The sequence below is a fragment of the Maniola jurtina genome, chromosome 1, assembly GCF_905333055.1.
Source record: "Maniola jurtina chromosome 1, ilManJurt1.1, whole genome shotgun sequence".
Lineage (NCBI taxonomy): Eukaryota > Metazoa > Arthropoda > Insecta > Lepidoptera > Nymphalidae > Maniola > Maniola jurtina.
In genome coordinates this window covers 6,331,685-6,359,363 of record NC_060029.1, presented here as the reverse complement: position 1 = coordinate 6,359,363, position 27,679 = coordinate 6,331,685, and the positions used below count along the sequence as shown (strand labels likewise).

Here is a 27,679-nt window from a genome sequence, read left to right as displayed (position 1 = left end):
ACACATATACAAGTACGTTGGAAGAGATGTGCCTAACAAAATGACAGTTATTTTTTGTGTCGATTTGAAGCGCCACACCAAGCGTACCGGGTATTCAAATTGACATTGTAGCAAATGGTCATCGTATAGATCTCATCACTAACATTATTTTAGTTCCGTGGATTCTAGTTGCTACACCGTCAAAATAGCGAAAATAAAGTTGCTTTAAAAACAGGTCGGCAATCGTATATCTATCGCGTATTAGTGTAGATGACAATGGGATTATAACTTTTTGATGTGAAACAAGTCTCTAGTATGACCGCGCTCTAAGCTGTAACTGAACTGGCGGCGGCAGATGTTAATGGGGGGCAAATACTGTGTATAATTATACTGCCATGCCGCTTAGTGCATCAGACTGGCTTGAGATAAATTCTACCCCCGTTTTGCGCGGAAGATGAGATATTTATTCTGTTAAAGCTTTCTCAAAAGCTTTTAAATTAAACCTTTCATTGAGATTTCTTTTTTCCTTTTTATTCACTCCTACTTATTCTATTAAAAATATTTTTATGCGAGTAATATAAAACAAAGTCGTATTCCGTGTTTGTCTGTGTATTCACTTACAAGTTATAACTTGTGGATTTAAATCATCTTTTAGAACACGGTAAAAGGAAGGTTAACTATCATCACATTATTGCATGCCGGGCCAGTACTGAGCACCGGTCTCCTCTAAGAATGGGAAGGGTTTAAGTCTTAATCAGCCACGCTGGCTAATGCGCAGATTGGTAGATAATAGGTAATCCCACCCATCTTGTAATTCTAATTTTTAATGGAGTAAGATGAAAGCGTAAGTATTCATAGGTATTTTCTGGAACCCAAATTAATTTATTTTATTCCCTCCAAAATAAATTCCTCTAAACTATATATGATTCCTTAATTTATTTACCGAGGAGTGCTTGGTGCTTAAACACTTGTATTAAATTTAACTGAAATAACTAATCCATTTGGGGTCAACAACAACAAGAAAGGAACGTCGCATGGAAGTACATATTATAGTAAGAGGTATATTATAGGCACACAAAATCTGAATTTATATCTTACGTAGTTTTTGTATTCGAGTGATTTTGGGTCAGTCTCAAGAGGTCAAGCTTAAGGATTTTTATTAAAGCGTCTACCTTTGACCGGTACCGGTAATTGGCTAAGGCGGTATGCCCGCGGAACCTTTCACGGGACACTGATCCACATCTAAACAAGCCTATCTGACCTTTAATACTTATCCTTAAGGATGGATAAAAGCAAGCGCTACTTTGAGGAAGTCCATGATGTACCTACTAGAAACAATAAGTTTAACTCCGACAGAACAGACAAATCTATATGATACAATGTGCAGCATGCGATATGCACTACCAGCCCCCCCACTGATTAACATGCAGGAAAAGCAAGCCACCAAGGAAGCAAGACGCACCACCACCACGCAAAACCGCCTAATTTGTTTGAAGATAGGATAATAGATAGATATAACCTATCTACCTACCTATTACCTAGGTATATACCTATGATACTTACATACCTAAATATATATTTTAAGTACGTTTGATAACGTTCACATGGATCCACTGGGCTCAAGAGTCACAATTACTAGAAGAAGCGTAGGTATTTTCACAATTATTAACGAAGGTTAACTTCCGAGATATGAGGGCTTTCTTAGAATATTTTCCTTTATCAAAGAGAGCATGAACTGAAGAATCGCAACGATTAAGCATACTTATTCATCAAAGATTCTAAAAGTTGCAGGGTCAGATTTAACTTATAAAAAACAAAATTAGAATGCACAAAAGTAACGTTTTTATAGTTATAGGAGATATTCCTTTTTCTTAATATGTAGATATTAGTGCGCATAATGAGAATAGATTATACCCATAGATATTTTGCGTAAAGCTACACACCTGTGCTCGTGACGAATTGCCAACGTAGATAAAATCAAATATATTCCCCTCGGACCATTCCAAGTTCCAACATTATACGTTGTATAAGTAAACGATATATTGTTAGTTTTTACATACAAGACACCCGCATTGGCAGAACGTCGCGTGTTGCCAAAATATCAGCCATTCCCGGTTCCGCAGTCTTCATTTGGTATTAAAATTTTGCAGTCCCTTGACGACATACAAAACAATATGTGTATGAGCTTATATTTTTACACAAACATTTTTGTGAAAGTGATACTTCTTTAGGCGAGTTGGGCGATTTTGGTATGGGTAAAAACTGCAAGGTCGCGTCATCGACATGCTAATATTAATAATACGAAATTTTAATTTTCGATACTACAATTATTTGAAAAAAAAAAAAACAAACAGTGTTATTGCATACTTTTAAGTTTTCACTTCTATCTGATTGACTGCCAATTTTTTATGGAAAGCCAGTAACTAGATAAAAGAAAGCAGAATTATAGAAATGAAAGTTAAATTTGCAGTGAACAAATAAAGCTCGTTTAAGTGGCAAGCAAAGTTCCAGCTGACAATTTAAACTTGCTATAGGGGGTTGTAGAAGAGGTGAGAAATCGCAGCGAGGTTAGAGGGAGGCACTGGACATTAACGACATAGAGTTATAATACCCATAGAGATACTGACTTCCATGCATCAGATGTCAAAAGCGACCCCCCCAAGCAACAATTTATTGAATGACAAAACGACGATTGGATTGGTTTTCTTGTAAGTATAAAATACATATTAACTTTTGCCCGCAACTTCATCCGCTCTACGTAAATAATTTAATAATTTATAACTCATAGTAATCGGGGGTAATGATTCAAATGACAAGTTTCAGATATTATCTGCTACATCCAAAATTGCAAACTATCTCTTTATAATATTAGTTTAGAATGTAGATAGGTCAAGTCGAGAACTTCTGCCTCTAGTTAGATGGCAACTCTGTGATTAACAGTATGAGCACTCCCGACATTGATAAAGTTGCATCGAACCAGAAATAAGTGACTTAACCAAGCGCGGCCCAACTTTGAGATAGCCTTTAATATTAGATGAAACATCGTATTGTGGAGTTAGGAGAATGTGCGAGTGGGGAGGAATTCCGGAAGTGACGTTGTTTTCGCGTAGCAGACGGACAATAAATATACACAGGTGTTGGGGAAAAGTTATGATCAAACTAACTGGAATGTTGTTTGCGTTTCTGATTTTTATTGGTACTTTTGTGAAATAGATATCAAGGAGCAAAGGTTTTTTTTTTAATTATATAGACTAGCACTTGGCTGCAATCAGACTCGCTAGCAAGTGATGATGCAGCCTAAGATGGAGCGCGTTTGCCTAGAAGTTGCTTCACTCTTGACTTGAAGGTACCCATATTATATAGGTGGAAGGGAAAACTGATGCCGGAAGGGCGTTCCACATTAGAAAAGAGGAAGCAAATCGCTTTGTACGCGTTCGAGGAATTTCGACTACGTATGGATGCAGACCTTGACGATGCCTGGCAGTACGATGGTGGAAAGGTGAAGGAGGAACCAGGTTAAAGAGTTCTTGTACACAGGTAAAGAAGCGTGAGCCTTGTTGCGTCAGGTAAAATGAGCTCTGGATGACTATTAGATGAAAACAGGAGTATAACATGATACTTTTCGTTAAACAAACACCTCTCTATTTTAGGTATCATCGACAGCCCTCCCTCTATGCAGAGCATGCATGGAGAGTGACGTGACACTGGGATGCGTACTGCTTACAGCGGTGTATCTACCCAACGAGAAGCCTATAGTACGCGACAGGTCGAGATGGCAATTGGGGTAGGGACGACCCCCATACCCGCACAGCCCCCGCGCTGACTCGGTGAGCCGTGAGGGATAGCGCGGGTGACGTGCGGGTGTGCGAGAGCTCATACCCCGATTGCCATCTTTACCTGTCGTGTACTATAGATTGGCTTCTCAATAATACTTCTAAAGAAAAAGTAATCTAAAATAACAAATGTAGTATAACCACAAAATAAAAACTACGACGAAACTATTCGAAAAAGAACGTAGTAAGTATGTATTTGAAGTAATAATTTCAAAAATTACTAACTCTTAAGGTATCTTTTATAATAAAACATACCTTATGAGTTTTAATAAAACTTTATTAAGTCAGAGAAAACTTTTTATTATTGCGGTTATGTTGCTCGTAGATATTGCAGATACCTTCGCTTTGCGATGAACTTTATCGCAGTCATATCGAAGATTTCAAGTAGGTGTTTATACAAGCCATGCTCTGGTATATGTGTAAGTATTATCTATGATACAAGCTTTGGTATATTACGCAGCTACACTGGAATCTATTTTATTACTGGAATATTAATATTAGATTATTTCTTTCTTATACTATAGAGTTCCCATTGTATTAAAGAAAATTTATGTATTTACTAGCTGTGCCCGCGACTTCGTTCGCGTGGAATAGCTCTCAGCGCGCTTTTTATGTATAGCCAGTAGCCACGGACGCTCAGGCGCGAGGCGTGTAGTACGTACTCAGTACCTTAAAAATGTTCGCCGTGATTCTTTAAATTGACATAACTTTTTTATTTATGAACCGATTGACATGAAATAAACACTAAATGTTAAGTGAAGCTTACTACAATATATTAGTGAAAACCGTATCTAAATCGAATAAGCTGTTTCTGATATTAGCGTGCACAAACACACAGACAAACAGACCAACAGACAAAAAAAAATTAATTACAATTTCGGGTTCGGCATCGATATAATAACAACCCCTGCTACTTTTTTTTATATATATTTCCATTATACAGACACCACTTTTCTACAATTTTCCTTCAAAAAAGTTATTCTATCTACCTATGATGTAAATAAGATATTAATGTTAATAATGAAGTCCTTGAACTCAGTGAAAATAAGAGTGATTAAACGCACTACTGGTGATCCAATACAAATACCTAAACGCATAAATTACACCTAGCACAAAAGGACTCGTGTGCGCGGGTTGATCATAATTAATTTCTGTTATTTAGTCGTAATAAGATTAAGATATCTAACGAATATTTGGTAGGTACCTACCCAAATCTACACAGCAAGAGAATCGCTTGGGACATGTCTGCAAAGTTTACAGTAGAACGACAAGACGAATAGCCTGCTGCTTTAGTTGTACCGTGTACGCCACAGATACTGCTTCGGGCAATATTGATGGGGCAGAGAAAGTTTTTCCCGAACATTTGCTTTTCGCAACATGCTAAATTAGGCATACGTTGACAAGGTAACTTCATAGAACTACCTTCTTTATGTTTATACTACACGATACGGTTTACCGTTTATTCACGATATTTTCAATGTCAAAGAAAATGGTATTTCCATTTTATTTTCAAAGTCAAAGTTCTACGTTTCGCATACATTATTTCTAAGGAAGACAGTTCATGAAGTGCATCATATTAAAAATAACATAAATAATGTCCAAATTAGTGGAATTGTAACATTATGGCCTTTCAATTCCAATTTTATTCACTTTCTTCACAACACACACAAACAATCAAACATTCGGATTAACATTTATGTATTTTGATTTTTTTCCTTCACTTCTGTACTTGAGCTTATTTTGTGAATAAAAAGCGTTTCTTTTTGGTTCTTTTGTACGTCATGTTTATAGAAATTTCATAATCTGTTTAGGGGATAAAAAGAATATCATTTCATTTGACGATGGGAAAACACCATCTGCTCCCGGTAGGCATTAAAAATATTAAAATAAGTAATAGCTTTATCAGGCTTGCACCTGCCGCTCTTCGATACGAACCCCTCCGCCCTCCATTGCCGCCCTTAAGAGGGCTCTCTCCGTCACTCATTTCATACAATCGTAGTTCCAATTTCTTTTGAATCTTAAGCAACCAAAGTCCATGAAATTTTGCAGATATATTCTAGAAACTAATATTATCTATGTCTGTGGTTTTCCAGATTTCTGTAAAATATTCGGTTTCAAAGTTACGCGGTCTTAAAAAAATTCATACAAATCTTTGAGCCCCTGTAATTTTAAAACTACATGTTTTTAGAAAAAACTAAAACACCACAGACACAGATATTAGTTTCTAGAATATGTTCGCAAAATTTCATGGACTTTGGTTGCTTAATATTCAAATGAAATTGGAACTACGATTGTATGAAACGAGTGACGGAGAGAGCCCTGTTAAGGCTGATTTACATAGCGAGTTAACTTGCGCAACTGGAGTGCGCAAAGTCCAAAATTAAATACTCAGAAAAAGTGAAAACCTACGTCCTATTTTTTGCTGATTTGAAAGCAAGTGCTTTCCGCCCTAGTGCTCCCTCACCTCTATAACTAAATTTTCCACACGCGTGGGGAATTTCACTTGTCTACTACTGTGGAAATATCTATAGTATATACCCGTCTATACTGTGGAACATAGCGTTTAAATTGCGTTAAGTACTCGTATTCTGTAGTACAACTCGCAACCGAACTAAACGCGTCACTTTTAAACCAAACTCGCTACTTAACTAATGGAAATGTAAATCAGCCTTTAACCCTGAAGTACTTTATGATAAGGGCAGTTTTGTCCCTGCCACGTCTCGTCGACGATGTAAGCGAAATTTAGTCCCTTTGGAAATTGCGACGATGTAAATGTTCTTACTTATAATGCACCACACATGTACGACGTACGTATTTATACCTTCGAACTTTGAAACATTAATGTACACCTATTAGACAAAAGTTAAGAGAAAAGTTTTGTGCAGACATAATATGACCTAACCTAACCAATATTTACTTAGATCTTGTGTGTATATTGCAAAAAATATAAACTATTTATGGTAAACTAGATTATGCCCGGGTTTCATCCGCGTGGGTTTAGGTTTTTAAAAACCCCAAGGGAAATCTTCGATTTCCCGGGTCAAACAGTAGCCTATGTCCGTCTCCAGGCAAGCTACGAGTGTATCTGTTCCAAGTAAATGATGCCCGCAACTTCGTTTATGTGGATTTGAGCTTTTTAAATCCCATGGGAACTGTTTGATTTTCCGGAACGGCTTGCATTCCGGATTTCCCGGAATGCAAGCTTTCTCTGTACCTTTCGTCAAAAACGGTTTGATGGATAGGCTATGAACAGCTGGCAGATAGACAGACACATTTTCGCGTTTATAGTTAAGTACCTACGGATTGATGCATTCATAGAGCAGTAAGTTAGATGGCCTAAATCTGTAGTTAAACAGAATAATTTATTTATAGCTATGCTGAATTTACCATATATTTTTATTTAAATATAATATGCTTCATCATCATGCGAGAATTGGGTGAAACTTCAGTTTCAATTCAATATATCAGAAAGTGTGTCTGCATATAAAAAGATAATAATACTTTAACGTAATTAACGTCAAAGAGAGGGTACTTACTCAGCTCCATTTTTTCCTCCCCTGTGCAGCATGCCCGCGCGTGCCATCTCACGCCCACGCCCTGAAAAAAAAAAAAACAAACCATCCATTAACGTCGACATGACCTTTTTCCACATCTTTTCCTGCACTAAATACTGCTAAGACAGCCTTTATCTTATATTGGACGGACGATACAGGCGTATCAAATTGAGCGCGCTTTCGAATACATTTTTTCCGTTTCGCGTTTTCTCTCAGACAATTATTTCATTCCATTGTTTTTCCATTCACGCTGTTAGTTTATGAAATGTAAATAACAAATTATTGATACTGTTCCGGTGTAATAATATGGAGTTATTCGAAACCCGTAAGCAATTTCAAGACAAAAGATGTACGAGTATCTACCGATGTAAATAATCTATGATATTTTATATAAAAACTCCTTCTCCTAATATTTCTCATTACATATCTACAATCTCAATATAACATTTATTATAGTTATAAAATGGGCTTTCAGTCATCATCATCTTTTAACCCATAGCCGACTATTGAGCTCGGGTCGCGTCGTGTGAACGGTTTAGGCCCGGTATCCACCTAAGCGGAGGCGAGAAATGTGTTCAGTCGACCAATCAGATTTTTACAAGATGACGTGATAATTTTTTCGTGTCATCTATTATGAACCTGATTGGTCAATTGAACACATTTCCTCTCCACTTAGGTGGATAGCGAGCTTTAGGTTATAACCCACCACGCTGTGGCCAAGTGCAGATTTGCAGATTTCACACACCTTTGAGAGTTTTAAGGAGAAAACGTACAGTAAACTGAGATACCTAAACAGATTGAATTGTTTGAACAAAATTCATTTAAAACTGATCGAATAGCTTTACTATGAAACTACTGTTGTATGAAATTCCGATACAATTTCTGAGAGGTAAATTAAGTTACGTCTACAATGGTAGCTCATCTATCCACTTTGAACCATTCCTCTTCTGGATAAAAGCTGCAATTTAGCAGTTTAATCAGCAATCAATTCCGTAGAGCTTGATGGATGGCCTCGGGAGAATATTTCAGTGTCGAAACTGTGCATTCAAGCGACATCTTAGACTAAATACGAGAGTTATCATTATCATATTATTAGAACAACAATGTTCCTCAAAATGGTATTCCTCCTCAAAATAAGCACAACATGACTGGACTGCGAGTTTATCGCTCGTGCTTTTCTTATATTTTACAGTAAACTGGCGTTGGACCTGCTTTTACTCTCTCTATCAATAATTCATACTATCACACTAATTGTAAATGCGAAAGTGTATCTGTCTGCTAGCTTTTAGAGATGGCTTACATGCCAGGGAACGACACACGCTATTTTTTATTCCGTAATATTAGAGCTCCCTCTGGATTTTTAAAAACAAAAAAAGAGAAAAGAGTAGATAATATCTATAACATGATTATATAAAAAAGGTTTACCTATTAGTTCTTGCATCTTTGAATTAACGATCCAATTAGATTAGAGCGCGTTTTTTGCCCCTGATTATAAGGTCTGCTGCTCCATGGTCTAACTCAAGTATTTAAAGGTATGCACTATACATTGGACGATGGCAGACAATTAATGAGGCGACCTCGCCACTGTTTGTTTCAGCTGAATTTTAACATTATCCAACGCAGCGAAACTTTGAAGAATTGAGATGTTCTTTGAAAGACATTTTCGCATATGACAAACGATTAATTATAATATCTTACTAGTTTTTACCATTTATAACAAAAAAATATAATTAGGTACCTATATCACAGCTTTTCCTAGTCAAAGAAGTAGTAGACTCTACTTACAAAGAACTTAGTAAAGTTTTTTTTACAAACTTACTATTAAATAATCCACCGCTTATAGCTACATGACTTATATTCGCACAGTTATGTATTGTCAACCTCGTTTTAGTAATGTATAAACAGTCTGACCTCTGTTAATCATCTAAGAATACCTAGATAGGTATATTAATTATGCTTTGAGAATTACTTAGTCTCTAGCCTTCCATAAATAGAAATTATTATTAAACGTGTTTGTTAACACTTCAACGGAGCCACGGAACGACGTGATTTTTCGCATGGATAGGTATAGTAAAAGATCTGGAGAGTAAGATTCATTATATATCCTGGGAAATTAAAGAGTCCCCACGGAATTTTTGAAAGCCTTTGTACCTTTCCACATAGACGAAGTCGCGGTCATTATCTACCAAGTAGTTACACGGTAATTTAATGGGTCATGAATTATGTAGACGATAAGGTAAGGTTTTGACTTAATAATTTAATTGTATGGCAAAGTTTTAATTGTAATAAATACAAGTTTATGAATCGAAAGCTCAGCACTGTGTGTGTTTATTGTGTGAAACGCTTACTATAATTCGCGGGGACACGCAATTTTGCCATTATTCTAGCACTTGCTAACATGTGTCGCCTATAATTGTATTAACTGTTGATTTATGTATCCGCTGATTTCGTTTATATAAGGAAATAGGGCCCCTCTATTCGTCGCCTTACTTTGGCCTTGTAAGCCCCTTATCTCAGTTAATGTTTTTGAGCAACCAAATGTTGATGTTTATTCGGCTACGGGACTGTTAAGTGAGCCATCCATGCATGTATATGTGTGGGTGTGTGTCTGTCAGTTTATGGGATTCCATTATTGCCAAACTACTCACCTGATTTCGAAATACAATTATATAAACTGTTCCATCCGTTTTGGATACTTTATAAAATTTTGAACATGAGATATTAAGGCAAGCCGAACCTAACCTAAAATTTAAAATAATGTGAATACACCATTGGTTGCGCTTGGCTAGTTTGCAATAATCAGGCAAAGCAGAACAACCCCTATACAAACTGTCAGCTTTTATATCAAACAAATAACTTTTGGGAATTTCTTTTTAGGCTCTCGGGACATTTATTGAAATTTTCTTACAGGGGAGACTGCGAAAGAAATTGCAAAAGAGAGACTGGAATCATAAAGCACCCGTGCTCGTTTTGTATTCTAATCTCATTTTATGAGTCACTAGGAGGCCGAATTATACTTAATTAGATGAAAATAATTCAATTTCGATTTTCATCTTTTTTTCGATCTTGGAGTTTAATTTTACGGCGGTAGACATAATTTCTCAATTTAGTTACTATTAGGTGCGAGTCTTATTTCTAGTACCTATTACATAAAGCCTGAAATACACACAAAGCGCGGCAAGGTATTTAACGTGGCTTCTAGAATAATGCAAGCTACTAATAAGGCCTTTGCACCACTAAGCGCGCGCCGTCGTTGCCGCATTACGCGTTCAGTGATGAATGGATGAATGAATAAGAAGGAATATTCTCGAGAACACACGCAAGCTTTGCGACCTTTTGCCGTGCCGTTGCCGCCATGCTGCACTTCCGCAATACAATATGTTGTTCAGGTTTTAGGTTTAATTTTTAATGCTTAACTATTATAAATTAGATGAATTTTACCTGGACGACTGGTCCGGTTGTAGGTAGACAAGGCTTTTATTTTGGATCATTCCAAATATCTGAAACAACAAAAAAGAATTGGTAAGAAATTGTAGAGGTGTCAAGATTGTAATTTGCCTAAACGTAAAAATATAAAAAGTTTGGTCCCTAATGATTTAATTATGTATTTAAGGAGCATAAAGTTATAGTCAAAGCCATTTATTCAAAATATATAACCATTATAGACTTTTTTTTAAATTATCAATTGTTGAATATGCATGTAAGATTATTATGAACTCAAAACTAAAGCTATGAGGGTTCCAAACGCGCTCTATTCTGATAAGAGCCCTATCGTTATAACTTAGTGTTCTAGGGCATATACTGTTAGTCCTACAATTTAATCCAGTATGTACTGCTGCGCTGGTTGATTGGGTCGATTAGAAGGATTAAGACCAATTATTATTATTGATGTCTTAGTACCGATCGGAATTTCTACCCAACAACGTGTTATACTTAGATATGTTATGAGTACATTCTCAGTTCTCATATAAACATGATAATAAATTTTCATAATAATACTTTGTTTTTAATTGATTGCTGTTTCCCATGGAAACATTAGATTGAGTATCCTGTGTCTGGTTATGCGGTAAGTATAAAATTTGTTGGAATAGATGCACAAGACTAGAAAATCGAAAATAATATATCTCACATTATTTTGTCACTAGAACATAGTGTATTATGTAGTATTTTATGATTAGCCATAGAACTACATCGAGCTTATAAGGATTAAGGATCCCCTAACACCTTTAGTTTAGTAGTTAGTTAGTTAGTTAGTGTCTTATATCTGTGAGTTTAACTAACTAAAGTATACGTATTTATACATAATTCTTTTCCTAAACTATAAGTAGACCCATATCTACTTAGGATGAAAAAAAACCCGGTCAAGTGCAAATCGGACTCGCACATACATATTTCAGTGCTGTCTACCTATTACGGTTCACGAGATACAACCCATTGACAGACAAACGGACGGACAGCGAATTCTTAGTACCTAATAGGGTTCCGTTGGCACTTGGCACCGTTCAGGGTGGTTCGGGTATGGCATCCTAAAATGCTGTTAAATATTTTTAAACATAAGTCAGAGTTAATATTTTATCAAAATGACAACTACGGACCAAATGTTTCAATAAATGTTTATCAAAACAACAGAGACGTCGCTCACAGATGATTGACAGTGTGAACTTCGACCCGTATCTGTAGCTGACCGAACTAGGTCTCGTTCATGTCCCGTTAAAATATTTAATCCATTTCACACAAAATATAGAACGCCCCGTGCGCCATATTTGGAAATTGAAATAAAAAAAGCGGTGGCCATGCTATGACGTGCTTTTCCAACATATCGATGATGCCATAATCGTTTTTAGGGTTCTGTACCTCAAAAGGAAAAACGAAGCCCATATGGAATCACTTTGTTGTCTGTCTGTCTGTCCGTCTGTCGCGTCTGTCAAGAAAACCTATAAGATACCTCCCGTTGTTCTAGAATCATGAAATTTGTCAGGAAGGCAGGTCTTACAGCACAAGGAAAAATACAAATTTGTGGTTACATAACAAAAAAAACGTGTTTATGAACAAATAATTAGTATTTTCTTTCCAAAGTAAGATAACTTAACTATACCAAGTGGGATATCACATGAAAGGGCTTTACCTGTACATTCTAAACACATTTTTATTTACTTTTATATGCATAATAATTTTTGATTCATCGTACTAAGTGTCGGAATCATTCAATTCATATAAAATTCACAAAATTGTCTTAGATTACCGTCCGTTCACACGTGGTGAACTCATTTTCAGTAAGGGATCATTTTACCGGCGGTCCCTTGGCACAGATGGTCGTGTCCCGTTGACCCAAATGCAAGATTGACCGGTTTGCGCATCCCAACAACATGCACGAATGTTAATTTTGAATTTTCCGATTTACTAACTTCACGTTCACGTCTAGTCATCATCTTTGTACTTTTCGGAAAAATAATAATTTATTAATTTTAACAAAAAACATTTAAAATATTATTTATTATGTACCTAATCCATATCCATACTAATACTAGCCTAATACCTATCTAAATTCGAAACTGATAAGTGTATCTGTTTGCCTGTCTGTGCTACTATTTCCAAGTACAACTACTGAACTAATCTTGATGATTTGGCACAGATAAAGCTTACATCCATATGGGATGTATTTTATCCCGGAAAACAATTTACGCAGATAAAGTCTCGTGGATCAGCTAGTTTTTAATAAGTGGAGGTAATATATTTGTATTACATTCCCATGGATTTTAACTGTGAAGTTTATTTGTTTTCCACTAACCAGAATAACCATCACAACTGAAACAATTTACAAAATAACTACATTTTCGGAATCAGGGATAGCCAGGTAAGTGGTAATAGAGATAAAACAGTTTTATATACTTAAAAATTACTTTTATTTGCCTGTTTTCTTATTTTATTAATTTACAAATAAAGCAAAACGACTACTCGCCATTCTACGCGTCACCAGAGAGTGTAGAACCTAGAAGAAAGTTAGATTTGGACCTTGGAGAAAGCTAGACCTCGCACAGACTATCAACAAATCCCACCTAACAGTTGGTACTGAAATGAAATGAAATTAGTGTCACATATTCCGAGAGTGTTAAAAGTTTGACCCGAATACGCAGATAGTTAAGAGTTGTCTAAAACAGGACCACATAAACGTTTACGAGCCGCTGCGGTTCGCTGCACACCTGTGGCCGCCATAAAACACTTTACGGCCTACAAAGTGCTGCAGAACGAGTCGGGCGATTTTGATTTTGCAAATCATATATCATTGGAAAACGACAGACGATATTGTATGAACCACTGTTCTGAGGTTTTACTGGTTTACATTTTAATTTTTAAGTGGGTCTCCCAGCAGGCTGTAGATAGTGATATGGTTAAAGTATCAAATAAAAAATAAGAGAAGAACATGATTCCAGCAACTTGCTCCAGCAATACACGGCGCTGCAATTGCTTGTATACAGTATGGCATATTATTGTAAATTGTACATTTGAAAAGAGCAACCGCCGAGTTTCTTGCTGGTTCTTCTCGGTAGGAACAGCATTCCGAACCAGTGGTAGATTATTTTGACGATTCAAAAGCACTTGTAAAAGTTTAATTGAATAAAATAATTTGAAAAATAAAAAATTGAAAATTAAATTTATCTATGTGCATACAGCTTAAGCTGTGCACTAATCGACGCGACGTCAGGGTCCCTAGCTGCTGGAATTGGGACTCCACACTGAAGGATGGACAAAATAAAACGGCTACAAAGCATAGAAAACCTTTCAGGAGTCGTATAATATATCCAGCTTGAGACCAAATCGGTTGAGACGACGACATGAACTGTAAAAATTCCATATTTCAAATGTAGTATATCCAATCTCAAAATATCATCCAGTTGTACGAATCCGATTACCTTGCCGCATAACACGGATGCTAGGATATAAATTGAATTCTATCCAAATGCTTGAAAGTCGGTTTAAAATCATACGAGCAATACACGAGGAAAGATTTGAACAATTTTCCAATATGTTCGAAACATATTCGGTGGTGGTCAGCAGTAACTGCATTTCAACGTGTTCAATCGATACACGTGAGGAAGTAGGAATGCCAGAGATTCGTCACATTACTAGAGCGACAACACCCTGCACAAATAGATATTAATAGTCTTAATCTGATATAATGTGCTGACCTATATCCTTTGGACCATTTTGGTTGCCTGGAAGAGATCGCTAGGTAGCGATAAGGCCGCCAAATTGTACCTATATTTTGTTAAGCTTTGTATGTGTTTTTCTGTACTAATTTTGTGGTGTACAATAAAAGTATATTCATTCATTCATTCAATGTGTGTAGTGAACCTGCAAGTTACCAGTCTTGCCTTTAATTTGCAAGTTTGATAAATGTTCAAATTGGCGCTAGGTACCTAGGGGGAAAGAGCTAAATATGCGTTTATTGAAATTTTTATATATTTTTATTAGTTCTAAATTAAAATCCTTCAGGCTCATTTGTTTTCCTCAGGTGGGTGAATTTCTGTGATATAAGGTTAGGTTTGCTACTCCATGAGGTCCAACTCAGTAAGGAATGCAGTTAATATATTAAAACGGGTGCGAACAAAGCATTCCCGGTACGCGACCCACTTCCTACGGACCTACTTTATTAAAGTTATACAGAAGCATCCGTACAGAAATAATAGTTCAATAAATATTATTCTGTTATTCTACGAAAGCTTATTGTCATATTGTGCCATCGAGTGGACGTAATGCACTGTTATGATATTGCGAGTCATTTCGTTACTATCTTAATGATTTTTTGTTTCTTGGAAGGAAAAGAGAGGGAAACAACGAGTGAGTCCCGAATCAACATCTAATCATATTGTTCAACTTACGTACAGAGATCATTGTACCTACTGAGGGGATTCTTACAACTTATCGGCGCATTCTCATAAGTCATAACCTAATGGCCGAAATACTTGAAGAGTTGATCTCTCTCTCTATAGTCGTATTCCTCATTACTGAGGGTCGTAACCCCTTGCCATTTATCCTATAATGGCAGGACTTCTCTTGGGATAGTAATGCGGTGGATTCCCAGATCCTTCCGTTGATGCACAAGTTCAATTATTATTAGTGTAAAATACAATAATGTGTACAATGCCTGTCTACGACCAAATTATTTAGTTCAAAGTTCAAATTAGCCTGAATTCAGGTAAAAAGTACAATAGGTAAAGGATATTGTATAGTGTCCTAATTTGGGACTGGGTATACATACCTATTTACGTAAAGTGTAATGGCATTTACAAATTAGAGGTAGGTTGTTTAACGTTATTTATATAAGTCAAAGTTACTAGTATGCACATTTCTTTATCAAAGAGCAAAACGAACAAGCAGCCTAATCCATACCGATGTAAAACAATGCTAGGTCCTGTAGCCCTGTGTGGCCCTGTGCCCCATTTAGCGATCAACAATGGAGAGGCAATTAAAGTCGGCCATGTGTGTTGACTATTGACCAGTTCCTCTACTTGTTAAATATAGTCGGCGACAAAGCAAAAGTAGAAAATAAGACGAGAAGGTTACATACAGAATAGTTTGTTCTCTACTAGACGTCAATTAAACTTGATTTAAACCGTAACTTTCTGCCTTATGATTTACGTTTTTGCGTTTCGGAAAAGTCTTAGGTTCTAAACTTTACTGTTTGTAATTCTGACGATAAGAACATATTTCTATATTTAAAAAAAACTTGTCCTGACTGACTGATTGATCTATCAACGCACAACCTGACTGCTGGGGCTGGAGTTAGAAACTTGACATTTTGACAATAGGTGCCTTTTATGACACACAGGCACTAATTGAGAAAGGAATCTTGGAAATTCGAAAATAGGAAATGAAAGTTTGTATGAATGTTTCTATGAAAATTGTTATTTGGGCTTACGGTTCGTAACCGTATGGTGTGAATGAATAGATAAGTACATGTTTCAGAATTGTTGGAGAATTAATCCCTTAACTGATAATAAAAAAATTCACTCGAGATAAGTCGGGTCGGGTCAACTATTTATCACCAAAACTAATGGAACTGTCTCCATTTAAAATTTTGAGGTTGTTCAGTTAGGTCACTTCCATTTCGAGAGTTCAATATGCAGAGCTCCAGTGATCTCGTAGATGGCTCACTGCAGGCCAGTGCACGCGGTCGCCTCTGCTACTTTGCTTCAATAAAGAAAAACGGGAACGCTTACAATGAACGCTTTTAACTGTCGAGTTGGAAATTTCTTTCCATGCTTCTACATTTTTTGTGTGGGAAGTTGTTGAAATTAGGCATTAAGTTGTTGAATGTTTCGTTAGCAACTACGATTTAGATATTGATGAAGGTAATTATTATCAAACATTTATTCGAACAGATCGTTCGCATAGATTTTTTTTTATTCTGTAAGATTCCTTTGTTTCACAGGATAATAAAATAGCCGTTGCCCGTCTCAAGGGTGCAAGCTACCTCTGTCTAGATCGCGGTTGGTTCCAGACCGACAAAATTATACATTTATAATATTACCTATGCATTCGTAATGAGTAGAACTTGTCAGAATAATAGAGTTATAAGAGTTATTTATTAGCAATAATATTTTTATAAATGGATATTATGCTGGCTAGGGCTGTCATATCAACGTACCTATTAACAGCTCAGACTGCCGCGCTAACGGACTAAACTATTAACTAGAAATTTAAGATTTTTTATGTGGTTTTCTTTACAATATTGATCCTGAACAAAAAAGAATTTTTAGGAATTCCCTTTAGCGAAGCCGTGGTAAGTCACTCGCTCACTAATGAATCTTCTGGACTTCGTCTGTGTTGGTGTTAGCTGGCGGGCGTGCTCTGTCTTTTTGGAGTGTTTTTTTTTGTTAAAACTGACTGGAAAGCGCTCTAAGGGGGTGCCGTGCGTACGTCGGCGAGCGCCGGCACAGACGGGTTCCATACTTGTATAGTTTAAGTAACTTGTTACAAATAACTACAAACTTGACATTGGCTAATCTTTGTAAAGCCAGACGAGAGAGAGAAAAAAAAAGAAAATGAATCTTCTAAATATAAACGTTGTCATTTTTAGGGTCCCGTACCTCAAAAGTAAAAACGGAACCCGTATAGGATAACTTTGTTGTCTATCTGTCTGTATGTCTGTCCGTCTGTCCGTCTCTCTTGTCTCTCAAAAAGACTGCAAGTTGAGTCTGACTCGCACTTGGCCGGTTTTTCAAATTAAATTTGTGATAATTTTTCGTCCTCTTGAAACATCTGATACAATCATAATTTTCCAGAAGTTTTTCCGCCTAATAGAAGAAAACAACAAACAAACCATTTCTGTCTTAAATATTGAGGCGGGAACGAAGTTTAATTAATTGTCACCTCGTCCCCAGTGCAAGGTAAATATTATTCAGCGAAATATTTCGAAGCGGCTCGAGTTGAGATCCTTATCGACGACAGCAGCACCACAATCTGATTGCGGCTCATTCCTACGAGGAAAATAAATAATGTAACCAGCTGACCTGCCTTCGCGTTGCTTAGATGGAATTTTTGAAAATCCTTTCGACGTGGTATCGTCATAGAACCTACATGCAAAATCTTGAATTGTTTGAATTAATTGAACTGATTGAATTGATCTTGTCATCAAAAAGCGAAGCTATAAAGTTTTGCAACTAACAACTAATATGTTATTCAATTTTCTCACAACGAGAATATCGAATAATACAGCCACTTCCTGTTTCTCGACAAACATTGTCTCAGACATCTGTTGATAACCCTTCAAGAATCGTTCATCATGAACCAAGAGAAAAGGAATGAGAGAAAAGCAACGAATCCAATTTATTTACAAATTGTATTAGTGAAATAGTAATAAGAGGCGTCTGGCAAGCAGATTTTTTGGCATAGGGTAAAAAAATTGCTTTAAAATCTAAATGTAGCTGTAATCTACTTTTCTATTTGTAATATTATTGTTCTTAAATATATTTCGCCTTACAAATATATAAAAAATATTACTGTATAAAAAAACTGCTGAAAACAAAGTTCCGCCCGCCCTCCTGTGCCATAGTAAAAAGAGAAATTATTTAAAAGCAGTACGTGCTCAGCCTTATCACGGCGCCAGTACTACAATCAGATTGGCTGGTAGTTGTCGACGTAGTGAAAATATTAAAAATATTTACGAAAGACTTTTAACGGTTTATTTGTAGGTACAACATTTATTTTGAAAATGTTCTAGGTTAACTTTTAAAGGTCAGGTTACTCATAGAATCCATAGTATCGTAGTTAAACAGCTACAGCCTGACAATCGCAGTCACGTCTGATTAACTCTCTCACTGCTTGCAAGAAGAATAAGTACCTACCATAAATTCAGTCAATCACAATAATTCTTGCAATAATTGTAGTAAACTTATATGCTAATTGCTAAGGAAGCAGATTCACTTTGGTTGGATTGCGGTTATCTATGGGGTCTGGTTAAAGGCTATGTTACGAGATTCTCTAAAGTATAAAATTCGACATGTAAACCTCTGCATGAGAACCAAGGTCACTGATCCAAACCATTAGCAAGTTGTTGTGGCAATGGAGCAATGGCCGCTAGATGGACCGACGATGTAAAAAGGGTGGCGGGAAGTGGCTGGATGAAGTGGATGAGAAGGTTGAGAACCGTATTGGTGTGGTGGCGCTCTTCAGGATAGGCCTATGTTCAGCAGTGATAATGATGATGATAAAGTTGTGGGTTTACGCTGTTGTTATCGCTTTTACAATTTATTGGGCTTCATTGTAAAAGAGCAAAACAATGGGTACTCAATATCCTCGTAATTTGCATAGCTAATAGATTCAGTAGCTCATAATAATATTGGTGACCCGCCACCTTTAATTACATTCCGTGTATTTGCATGAAACTTCCTGAAAGCAAAAAATTGAAATGCAATTTTACAAAGTTGGCAATTTTTATCTGATGACAGGGAGCGACTGCATCAAAAGGATATTTCCTCTTCGTTAAACGAAGTTTTCAGCATTTTATCTTGAAGTTATGGAAAATAATCAAATATTATTAAAGAGGCTCGGACTCGCATAACTTTATATCGGATCTACTTATATTTAAATATTTTTAGATCATTCAAAAGTGACACAGTTCAACCTTAATTTCTATCAAGATAAATCTTAATAAATAATTTGTATACGGTAATTTCTGAGAGGAAAAAGCTTTGGCTAAATATTTTACGAGAACTAACTCGACTTTGCGTGACTTTGAGAATGTGAACAAATATGATGGTCAGTCGGTTCTCTTCTGAATAATATACATATTAAAGGAAAACCTGACCGACTAACTGACTGATCGACTGATCTAGGAACTCAGCTCAAACTACTAGACGGATCGGGCAGAAATTAAGCATGCACATAGCTGTTATGACGTAGACTTCCGCTAAGAAAGGATTTTTGAAAATTCAACCCCTAAGGAGTAAAATAGGGGTTTAAATTTTGTGTAGTCCACGCGGATGAAGTCGAGAGCATTAGCTAGTGTTTGATACGCCTCATTCTTTTTTAGGAGCGCTTTAGCATCAAACCACAGTTTTTGCGATTTCGAAGAAGAACGCAAAATGGGGCGAGTTGCTATAAACTTTATAATCTTGAATAATGGCATTACAAAAATAAAAACACGCTGTCGAGAAGTTGTATATTTTAAACGTGTACACTTGGTATTACGTTTATCTTGATAATCATCTATCATTCTTCATTTGAAGCATAAAGGCAGTTTTATCTGAAAGGCGGCACGTTAAATAAGATAGTAAAACTTTTTATAGCTCGATCACAGTTCCAATGTGCATGTGCGGCAAAAACTATTCGACGGTCGAGAATGAACGGGCCCGGTATTAACATTTACAACAATCCAGCTTAAATGGCTATTAAACTAGCCCTGTTTTTCAAGCGGGCTTTACTATATTTTGTGAACGAAACGTCCGGTAAATATTTACCTAAGTAGGTGATAGATCTTTTTAATTTTAATAGTATCTATTCTGCTCTTCATAAAGCTGTTTTTGGTCTCACATTCTAGAACTTCTGGTAAAAATCTCAGAGACAACTTGCCTTGTGCAGTGCTTTCAATGTTTATGTCTTAGTTTTTAGTTTTTGGTAAGATCTACCCAAAATAAATAAATAGGTAGGATAGCTATGAGTTCAGAATTAGAATAAGTAGCTACCTAGTTTTAATGTGATAGAGTATTTATGATCTGATAAGTTGATAAAGTTTGCTATGTTCCCCAAGTTCCTATTTTAATTTTTACACTAAATATGTGAACATAGAGAGAAAAGCTTCGAAGAACCGTAAACTAAGCGTGGAGCGCACATAATGCATAGCCCTAAATTATCCTCATTGCCGGTAAAAGCGCTGCATAAAAATGCAATTTTATACTCAAAAGAAAGTTATTTTTGGTACGGACTACGGATATGAAAGTAGCATTGTACGATGCAGACATCAAAAGGCGTGTATCAAAGAGTGTTGGCACATAGGGTAGCGCAAGGCGCCCCCTTCAATATTACGAGTTCCTGGGAGTTCGAATTTTACATTAAGCCAATTCCTTGCGTAAACTGAAATGTTTTTGTTTTTTGATATTTATAGTGCATACTACGTTGGATAGACGCCATTACAATCACAAAAAAGGAACGGGAAAGTTTTTGATCGAATTTTGTTTCGGATATATACTTATAACCGTGTTGTACTGTTATACAATTCTGTATTTAAACAATTGTAACGAAATATAAGCTTTTTCAAAATTTTATATATACATAGTTTGGAAGTAATGAGAAATCCGAAGATACACTCATAGGGTTCTATGACATAGCCCTTATTATGAGAGGGTAAAAATAGAAAATATTTATAAGCCTAGTGGTTAAGATGTAGATAGTGATACCTAAGTATTCCTATTCGGGGTTTCGGGGTTCTCCCTAATGTACGTATGTAATCCTCCCTAATGTATGTGTATGTGAAGTTTGCCAATCCGCACTGGGGCCGCTAGACTATGACCTAAACCTTCTCATTCGTAGAGGAGATCTGTACTCAGTAGTAGGTCGCCGATGGGTTGATCATGATGATATTGAAATAAATAGCTGCATTCTAGGATGTGAAATCATTTGTAAATATGGAGGCTTATAAGGAAACTGGCCTTAAGGGGAACCTTATTAGAATTAATGAAAACAGGATTCAGCTCAAATTGCCATATAAATTACAACTCGTGATGGATAACCGGGTTTAGGGACGTTAACAGGGCGGCAGTAAATGTTACTGCTGTACTGAATACATTGTTATTCGTATTCATTATGGAACTGCCTTCTTCAATATAGATGATCCTGGCTATACAGTACACTCACGTGGTTAGTCGACATAAGCTCGACTAGTTAATAGTTTAAACTTTATTCCCTATCCCTATCCCTTCTTCAATTCGGTAAGTTATCCAATGTCTATCTGTTTATTTGTCTGTCTGTCAGCTTTTCACGACAAATCTGCTTAACCGATCTTGGCATTTGTACAGAGATAGTTTGTATGCCGAGGAAGTATAGACTACTTTGGTCCCAGAAAATCAAAGAGTTTTCATGGGATTATTAAAGACCTAAATACAGATGGACAAAGTTACGAGCATCATCAATTATTTGACACAGAGACAGCTGGCATCCTGGCGACGGAGATAGACTACTTTATATCCCGGAAAATCAAAGGTTTTCGACGGGATTTAAACCCTAAATCCATTGGACGAAGTCGCGGGCATCATTTAGTACAAAATATCCTAAAAACTAAACGCAAAGCATAAGCATGAAAACAAGGAATGGGTAGATAGGTCAGCTAGCTGCAGAGTAAAACATGTAAGACAATTCGGATTATATCAAGTAAATATCAGGCTACTTTGAATAAGAACAATAAATCTTCATTCATTCATTCTGAATGCAAGAATAATCATTATTTGTTCATTAGCCTAATTCAATAAACTTGTAGGTAAGTCATCTAACATCTTACTTTCCAAAGTGATCGATCATTTAACTAAATTGATGGGATTGGATTATAGGTAGGTACTAATGGGAATCGCGGCAAAAATAATAACATAGGTAAATATCTAAGCAACAAAACGTCAACCCATAAGGGGGTAAAATAGGGGTTTGGAATTTGTATAGTCCACTCGGACGAAGTCGCGGACAATAGCTAGTTTATACAATTTTGTTAATTCGTATTTTCCATTTCATATAAATAGGTCGAAGTAGGTAGTCAGACGAACAAAAGGAGTTGCGAGTAGATATCAGAGGAGGGGCGAGTAATTCATTGTGAATAATAAATGAAGTGTCTCAAGATGGAATTGTTGCTCGAGGAAGTGGCACTGACAAGAACGGATCCCATTACGCTGGCTGCATATGATCCCTTTAATTAAAAATAGCCCATTCTTGATCCAATTATTGTGTTGGTAACAAAAAGTATTGATTCAATATAAACATATGGAACAAACATTATGATTCGTAATATGGATGTGATAAATCTATACTAATAAATAAAATTGGAGTGTCTGTCTGTAATTTCGAAATAACTACCTCATATTAAGCTCATATGGTTATTTGAACGATACCAACACTGAATCACACGTTTTTAAAATTTTTGTCTGTCTGTCTGTCTGTCTGTTTGAAAAGGCTAATCTTGGGAACGGCTGAACTGATTTTGACGGGATTTTCACAGACAAGTAGAGAATTGACCAGGGAGTAACATAAGCTACTTTTTTAACCGACTTTCAAAAAGGGAGTTGTGTTATTCTACCTATGTACACCGAAATCTCCGAGATTTCTGAACCGATTTGCGTCATTTCTTTTTTAATCGATAGAGGAACTTTGCGACATTGTTTCATAAAAAATTTGGAGTCCAACTCCTCAATCCTGATGCTGCAGGGGATCTGACCAATCCACGCGGGTGAAGCTGCAGGCATCAGCTAGTTTAAAAATATGCTTATAAAAAAACCAACTTTACATTTTCGCAATCTCTAATTCGTTTCACGATTTTTAAATCAAACCTCATGAATCACGATAGGGCACTATGTTTTGAAAAACGGTACTGATTTCCAACAATCCATCTCTCTGTCTGCGTTCTTGTTTGTTTCACAGTCAGTCAGTTTAACTATAGTCAGCAGGAGATGATCATTTATGTACTCCAACTAACAATGCCTAATGGTTGATGAAGCAACGACACTCTTATAGCGCTGAAAGGAAAATATGCAAGAGACTTGATTTTCTCAACAATAGTTGAGTGTTGACCGATACAGATCAGTTATAAACGAAAGTCCGTTTCTTCGTGAGAGCGGCCTCTAAATAAATCGTACTTTAGAAACAATGCACGTATTGTTTGCCTGCGAAGTGCGACATAATTTAGAGTGATTTAAACACTTTTGTGTGCAAAAATAACTTTTACGAAGCGTTTCACTCTCCGTCTTAAAATAGTATCATAATTCCTATGGGACCGTTGTAAACTTAAAATCACACTTTGCTAATCTGAGCTACTCGATCGAAATCGCAGTTGTACACATGGTACAACGGTGACATTTTGAGAAATCTCAGACATCATTATGTTGATACTAGTCTCAAGCACAGGTATAGAGTTTAGCCACTAAGTACGGCATGCATTTTCGAATGAATATTTTTTTTCAATTTTATCATACCCTTTCAGAATAATTATTGATTTTTTTTAAAGACCATATTGAAGTGTTATAATCCGATAAAGTTGTCGTCATCCGATAGACGGTCCACAGCTGGACATAGGTTTCTTGAGGGAACTTCCACACGTTAAGTACGGCTTTGCGCAGCCTGAGTTGAGCGGCACCCTGCGACTCGTTTAATGTTACTAATTACTAGTTATTATTAAATTAACTGTTCAATATTACCAATTTAAAATTAAATTTTTGATGGGTATAGTATTTGTATTTTAACTGAAACAGCTATTAATAATGCAAACACGAATAATGCCACTTTCTGTGTTTCCGTTTAATATGCATCGGGTGTATTACTGTGTATAACAAATTGGTCCATTGCTAGCGCGTTGATTGGATGATAGTAAACTGTGCCCGTGTGACCTAGATATAGCTTGTGACCTAACACCAAACGTGTTTCGATCGTATCTTACTTGCCTAACGAGACTATGAAGCTTACAATCAAACTACTGTCGAGCTTTGGCATCAAGGGCTTTGGTGTCCAATTGACGACTAGCGATTGTGTAACTTTACGAAAAAAAACATATTCGATTCTAAAGGATTTTTAATGGGTTAGTATCGAATAGATTTCACTTAGACCTCTAAAAATTGATTTCAATAGTATGAATTATGTACTTCATAGACAGGGCATTGACTTTCATGATAAATCTAACCTAGAAAGGAAGAAGTTAGTAAGTAAAATAAATTAATATTTAAAGGCTTTCAAATGCTAAAATAAGAGTTCTTATTCTAACAGAGTGGTAATTGTTTAATCTTATTTAACTTGATTGATCTTATTCAGCTTTTATTGTAGAAAAAATCGTTTATACTTTTATATTGAACTGTAAGTGTGTATTCACATGTACCACACCACCACACCACGTCGCAGCGACAAAATGTGGTCAAGCTGTGGTTACGTGTGAATAGTGTCGCAGCGGCATTTTGCAGTTGCGTTGTGGTACCGACAAAATGTGATGTGGCTGCGCGTTGTCGCTGTCGTTGCAATGTGGTAACCGCGTGGTCATGTACAGTTATACTCCGGCTTTCGTAGAGAAAACACGGCTTGACTGAACGTAGTCATGGAGGAAAGATTGTTGTTGCTATCCTTGTTATGGCTTTTATTAATAAGAAGAAGACGACGAAGAAGCTAGGCGCGCGCTGTTGATAACGTCATGTCGTGGCGATGTGGCCGCGGTGCCGCCGCCGGTGGTAGCGTTGCCGTCGCGATGTGGTTGCGATGTGGTCGTATTACACAGGTGGTCGATAACAACGGCAAAATGTGGTACGTGTGAATTGTAATATTAATTTTCAATACAAAATATACGCCCGACCACATGGCGTCGTTGTGGTGTGGTTGTGGCTGTGGTGTGGTTGTGGTACGTGTGAATTGATCCTAATAGGTAAGTACCTATATCAGTTTTGACGCAGTTTTCTTTGTCTTTTATTACTCCTATATAACCCCACTAAAAGTTTAATAAAACCAAACTGACAGGCAAGGGCAAGTGTTTCGGGTTAATCTGCCTCTATAATTTGACAAGGGTTACGCCAAGTTTATTTTCGGTGTTATTGGTGTCAAATAAATACATTTATATGTTGCAATAGTTGCCATATCCGCATCACAATAACCGATCTCAGGATGGATGATTTGTGTTCAATATTTTTGTTTTATGAGTGAACCAAGCAATCGTTTAGCACAAGAATTTTATTCCTTTTCAAAAGCAAAAGAGAAATAAAACTGATTTCTTTCAATTCCCGCAAAAACAATGGGTATTAACATTTTCATATTTCCATTGTTACAGTGCAAAATCACTGAAACACATGTTAAGAAAATATTTTAAACAATCGGGTGCTATAAAGCAAAAAGAAAAATAAACAGTCAGAAGCTTGGTGCATTTGTGTGAAAGTCAAGTGGCGTGAAATATTCGCACAAGACCTAGTTTCCCAAACGTTTACACAGTAACTTATATGTATGAAGAATTTGCATGAACAAACAGGGCAGTTTTAATTTTGAAAGGAAAAGTGTGTTTAGGGATACGACCGGGTCTATATTGGCACAAATTAGCATCACACACAAGTGATGAAATACGTACCTACCTATACGTACCGTGTCATACCGAGTTCATAAGCAGAGATCATTGAAATGCTTCAGATGTTGATATAAAATCGCCATTTAAGCAAAAGTTTTTCAAAAAAAATTCGGAATACTACGCTATAATATTATATACAAACTAAAGATGAATGTGAGCATTTTTTGTAGAATATTAGTAACTTTTATAGTTAAAACGAATATCTTCTCATTCTTTCCAGGCTAAGCCCGAGGCTTTTAAACAATCTGTGGAGAGGACTGAAAGAAGGGGCGCTAGCACAAAAGATCCTGAAGGGTCGAAGTGCATCCGCTTAAATAGGCCCCTATATACGAGAAATATATACCTATAGAAGCCTGCCTAAAGTGACGTAAGAAACTGCTGATCCAGTAGGTATAAGTAATATGTTTATGTAGGGATATCCGACTCGGCGTGTGCTACTACGCTAAAAAACTAATGTGTCTAATGCATTGTTTTCGTGGTTTAAAACCATCTTCGCATTATTGCCTTTCTGATGAAATCGGTGTGGGGCACATCGTTTCAATATCTATAAAACGTGTCTATAACGAACATACTTATAATATTAGGTAGAAAGATTTTTTATGTTTTTAACCGACTTCCGAAAAGGAGCTGATTCTAATTCGGCCCGTATCATTTTTTTAATGTATGCACACCAATCATTTCGAGGTTTCTGGACCGATTTTATATATTAAGATTACCTTACAAAATCAGTTTTTAAATTATTGTTGTTGATTTGAAGGAAATTCCGAAATAAATTTTTAATTTACATATCAAAAATTGCATCCCTCTGGCTATCGCAGCGCTGGAGTGCCTTTAACGGACCCTTCAATGCCGGTGACGAGTGACGACATATTCGACATGTATTTTTTAGCCAGCGAAGTGACGATGATGTAACTGTTTCAGTGCTTATGATGTCTGACAAAGTGAATAACCATTTCAGGTAAAATGAAATAAATACCTACGTTAAGCATTTCTGTACCAAAACAGATTTCCAAACGTATTTCGTAGAAAGTATAAATATTCAGCATAAATAAACGGCCCAGTTTATACTCTGCATACGAAAGCGTATGGATACAGCCGGGCCTATATTGGGCGCCGAGAACAAATTAGCATCTCACTGACACGTGACAAAATACGCTCGTACCGTAGACTTAATGAACGGAGAACATTGTCATTAAACGGCTTTAGATGTACCTGCGAAGGTTTAGGATGGAGTCAGTGACTACATTAGGCAGTTTGCCGGTAGCTCCGAGCACATTGATAAGGATTATCGACGTGTTAGGTGCCGCTTCAATTGTTATCTTGCTAAATGCTAAGACTGAGCGTGTGCGATATTTATTTAGGTGTGGTACATAATGAAAGTGTTCATATGTAACTCTTTGAGCAGATTGTATACGAAGGCTCTTGAATTAAAGAACCGGCCAAGTGCGAGTCAGAGGCCCGCTCCTACTCGGGTATTTTTGTTCTACATTTTGCATAATCCATCAAAAACTATCATGCATAAAAATAAA

The 27,679-nt window shown here is 36.5% G+C and overlaps 1 protein-coding gene and 1 long non-coding RNA gene across 2 annotated transcripts in view; one reads left to right on the top strand and one right to left on the bottom strand.

The window, feature by feature from the left end:
* The window catches only part of LOC123868515, a 191,624-nt gene that overhangs the window by 82,935 nt on the left and 81,010 nt on the right, over positions 1-27,679 (bottom strand). The window contains exons 3-4 of the mRNA XM_045911069.1: positions 10,808-10,866; positions 7,349-7,409 (exon numbers count right to left, since the gene is read on the bottom strand). Of these exons, the coding sequence (XP_045767025.1) occupies positions 7,349-7,395 (47 nt within the window). The 5' untranslated portion in view covers positions 7,396-7,409; positions 10,808-10,866. The remainder of the gene's footprint in view (positions 1-7,348; positions 7,410-10,807; positions 10,867-27,679) is intronic.
* Positions 9-23,422, top strand: LOC123868848. The gene is made up of 3 exons (XR_006796742.1): positions 9-123; positions 6,734-6,738; positions 23,412-23,422. It is a non-coding gene; the product is annotated as an uncharacterized LOC123868848 (long non-coding RNA).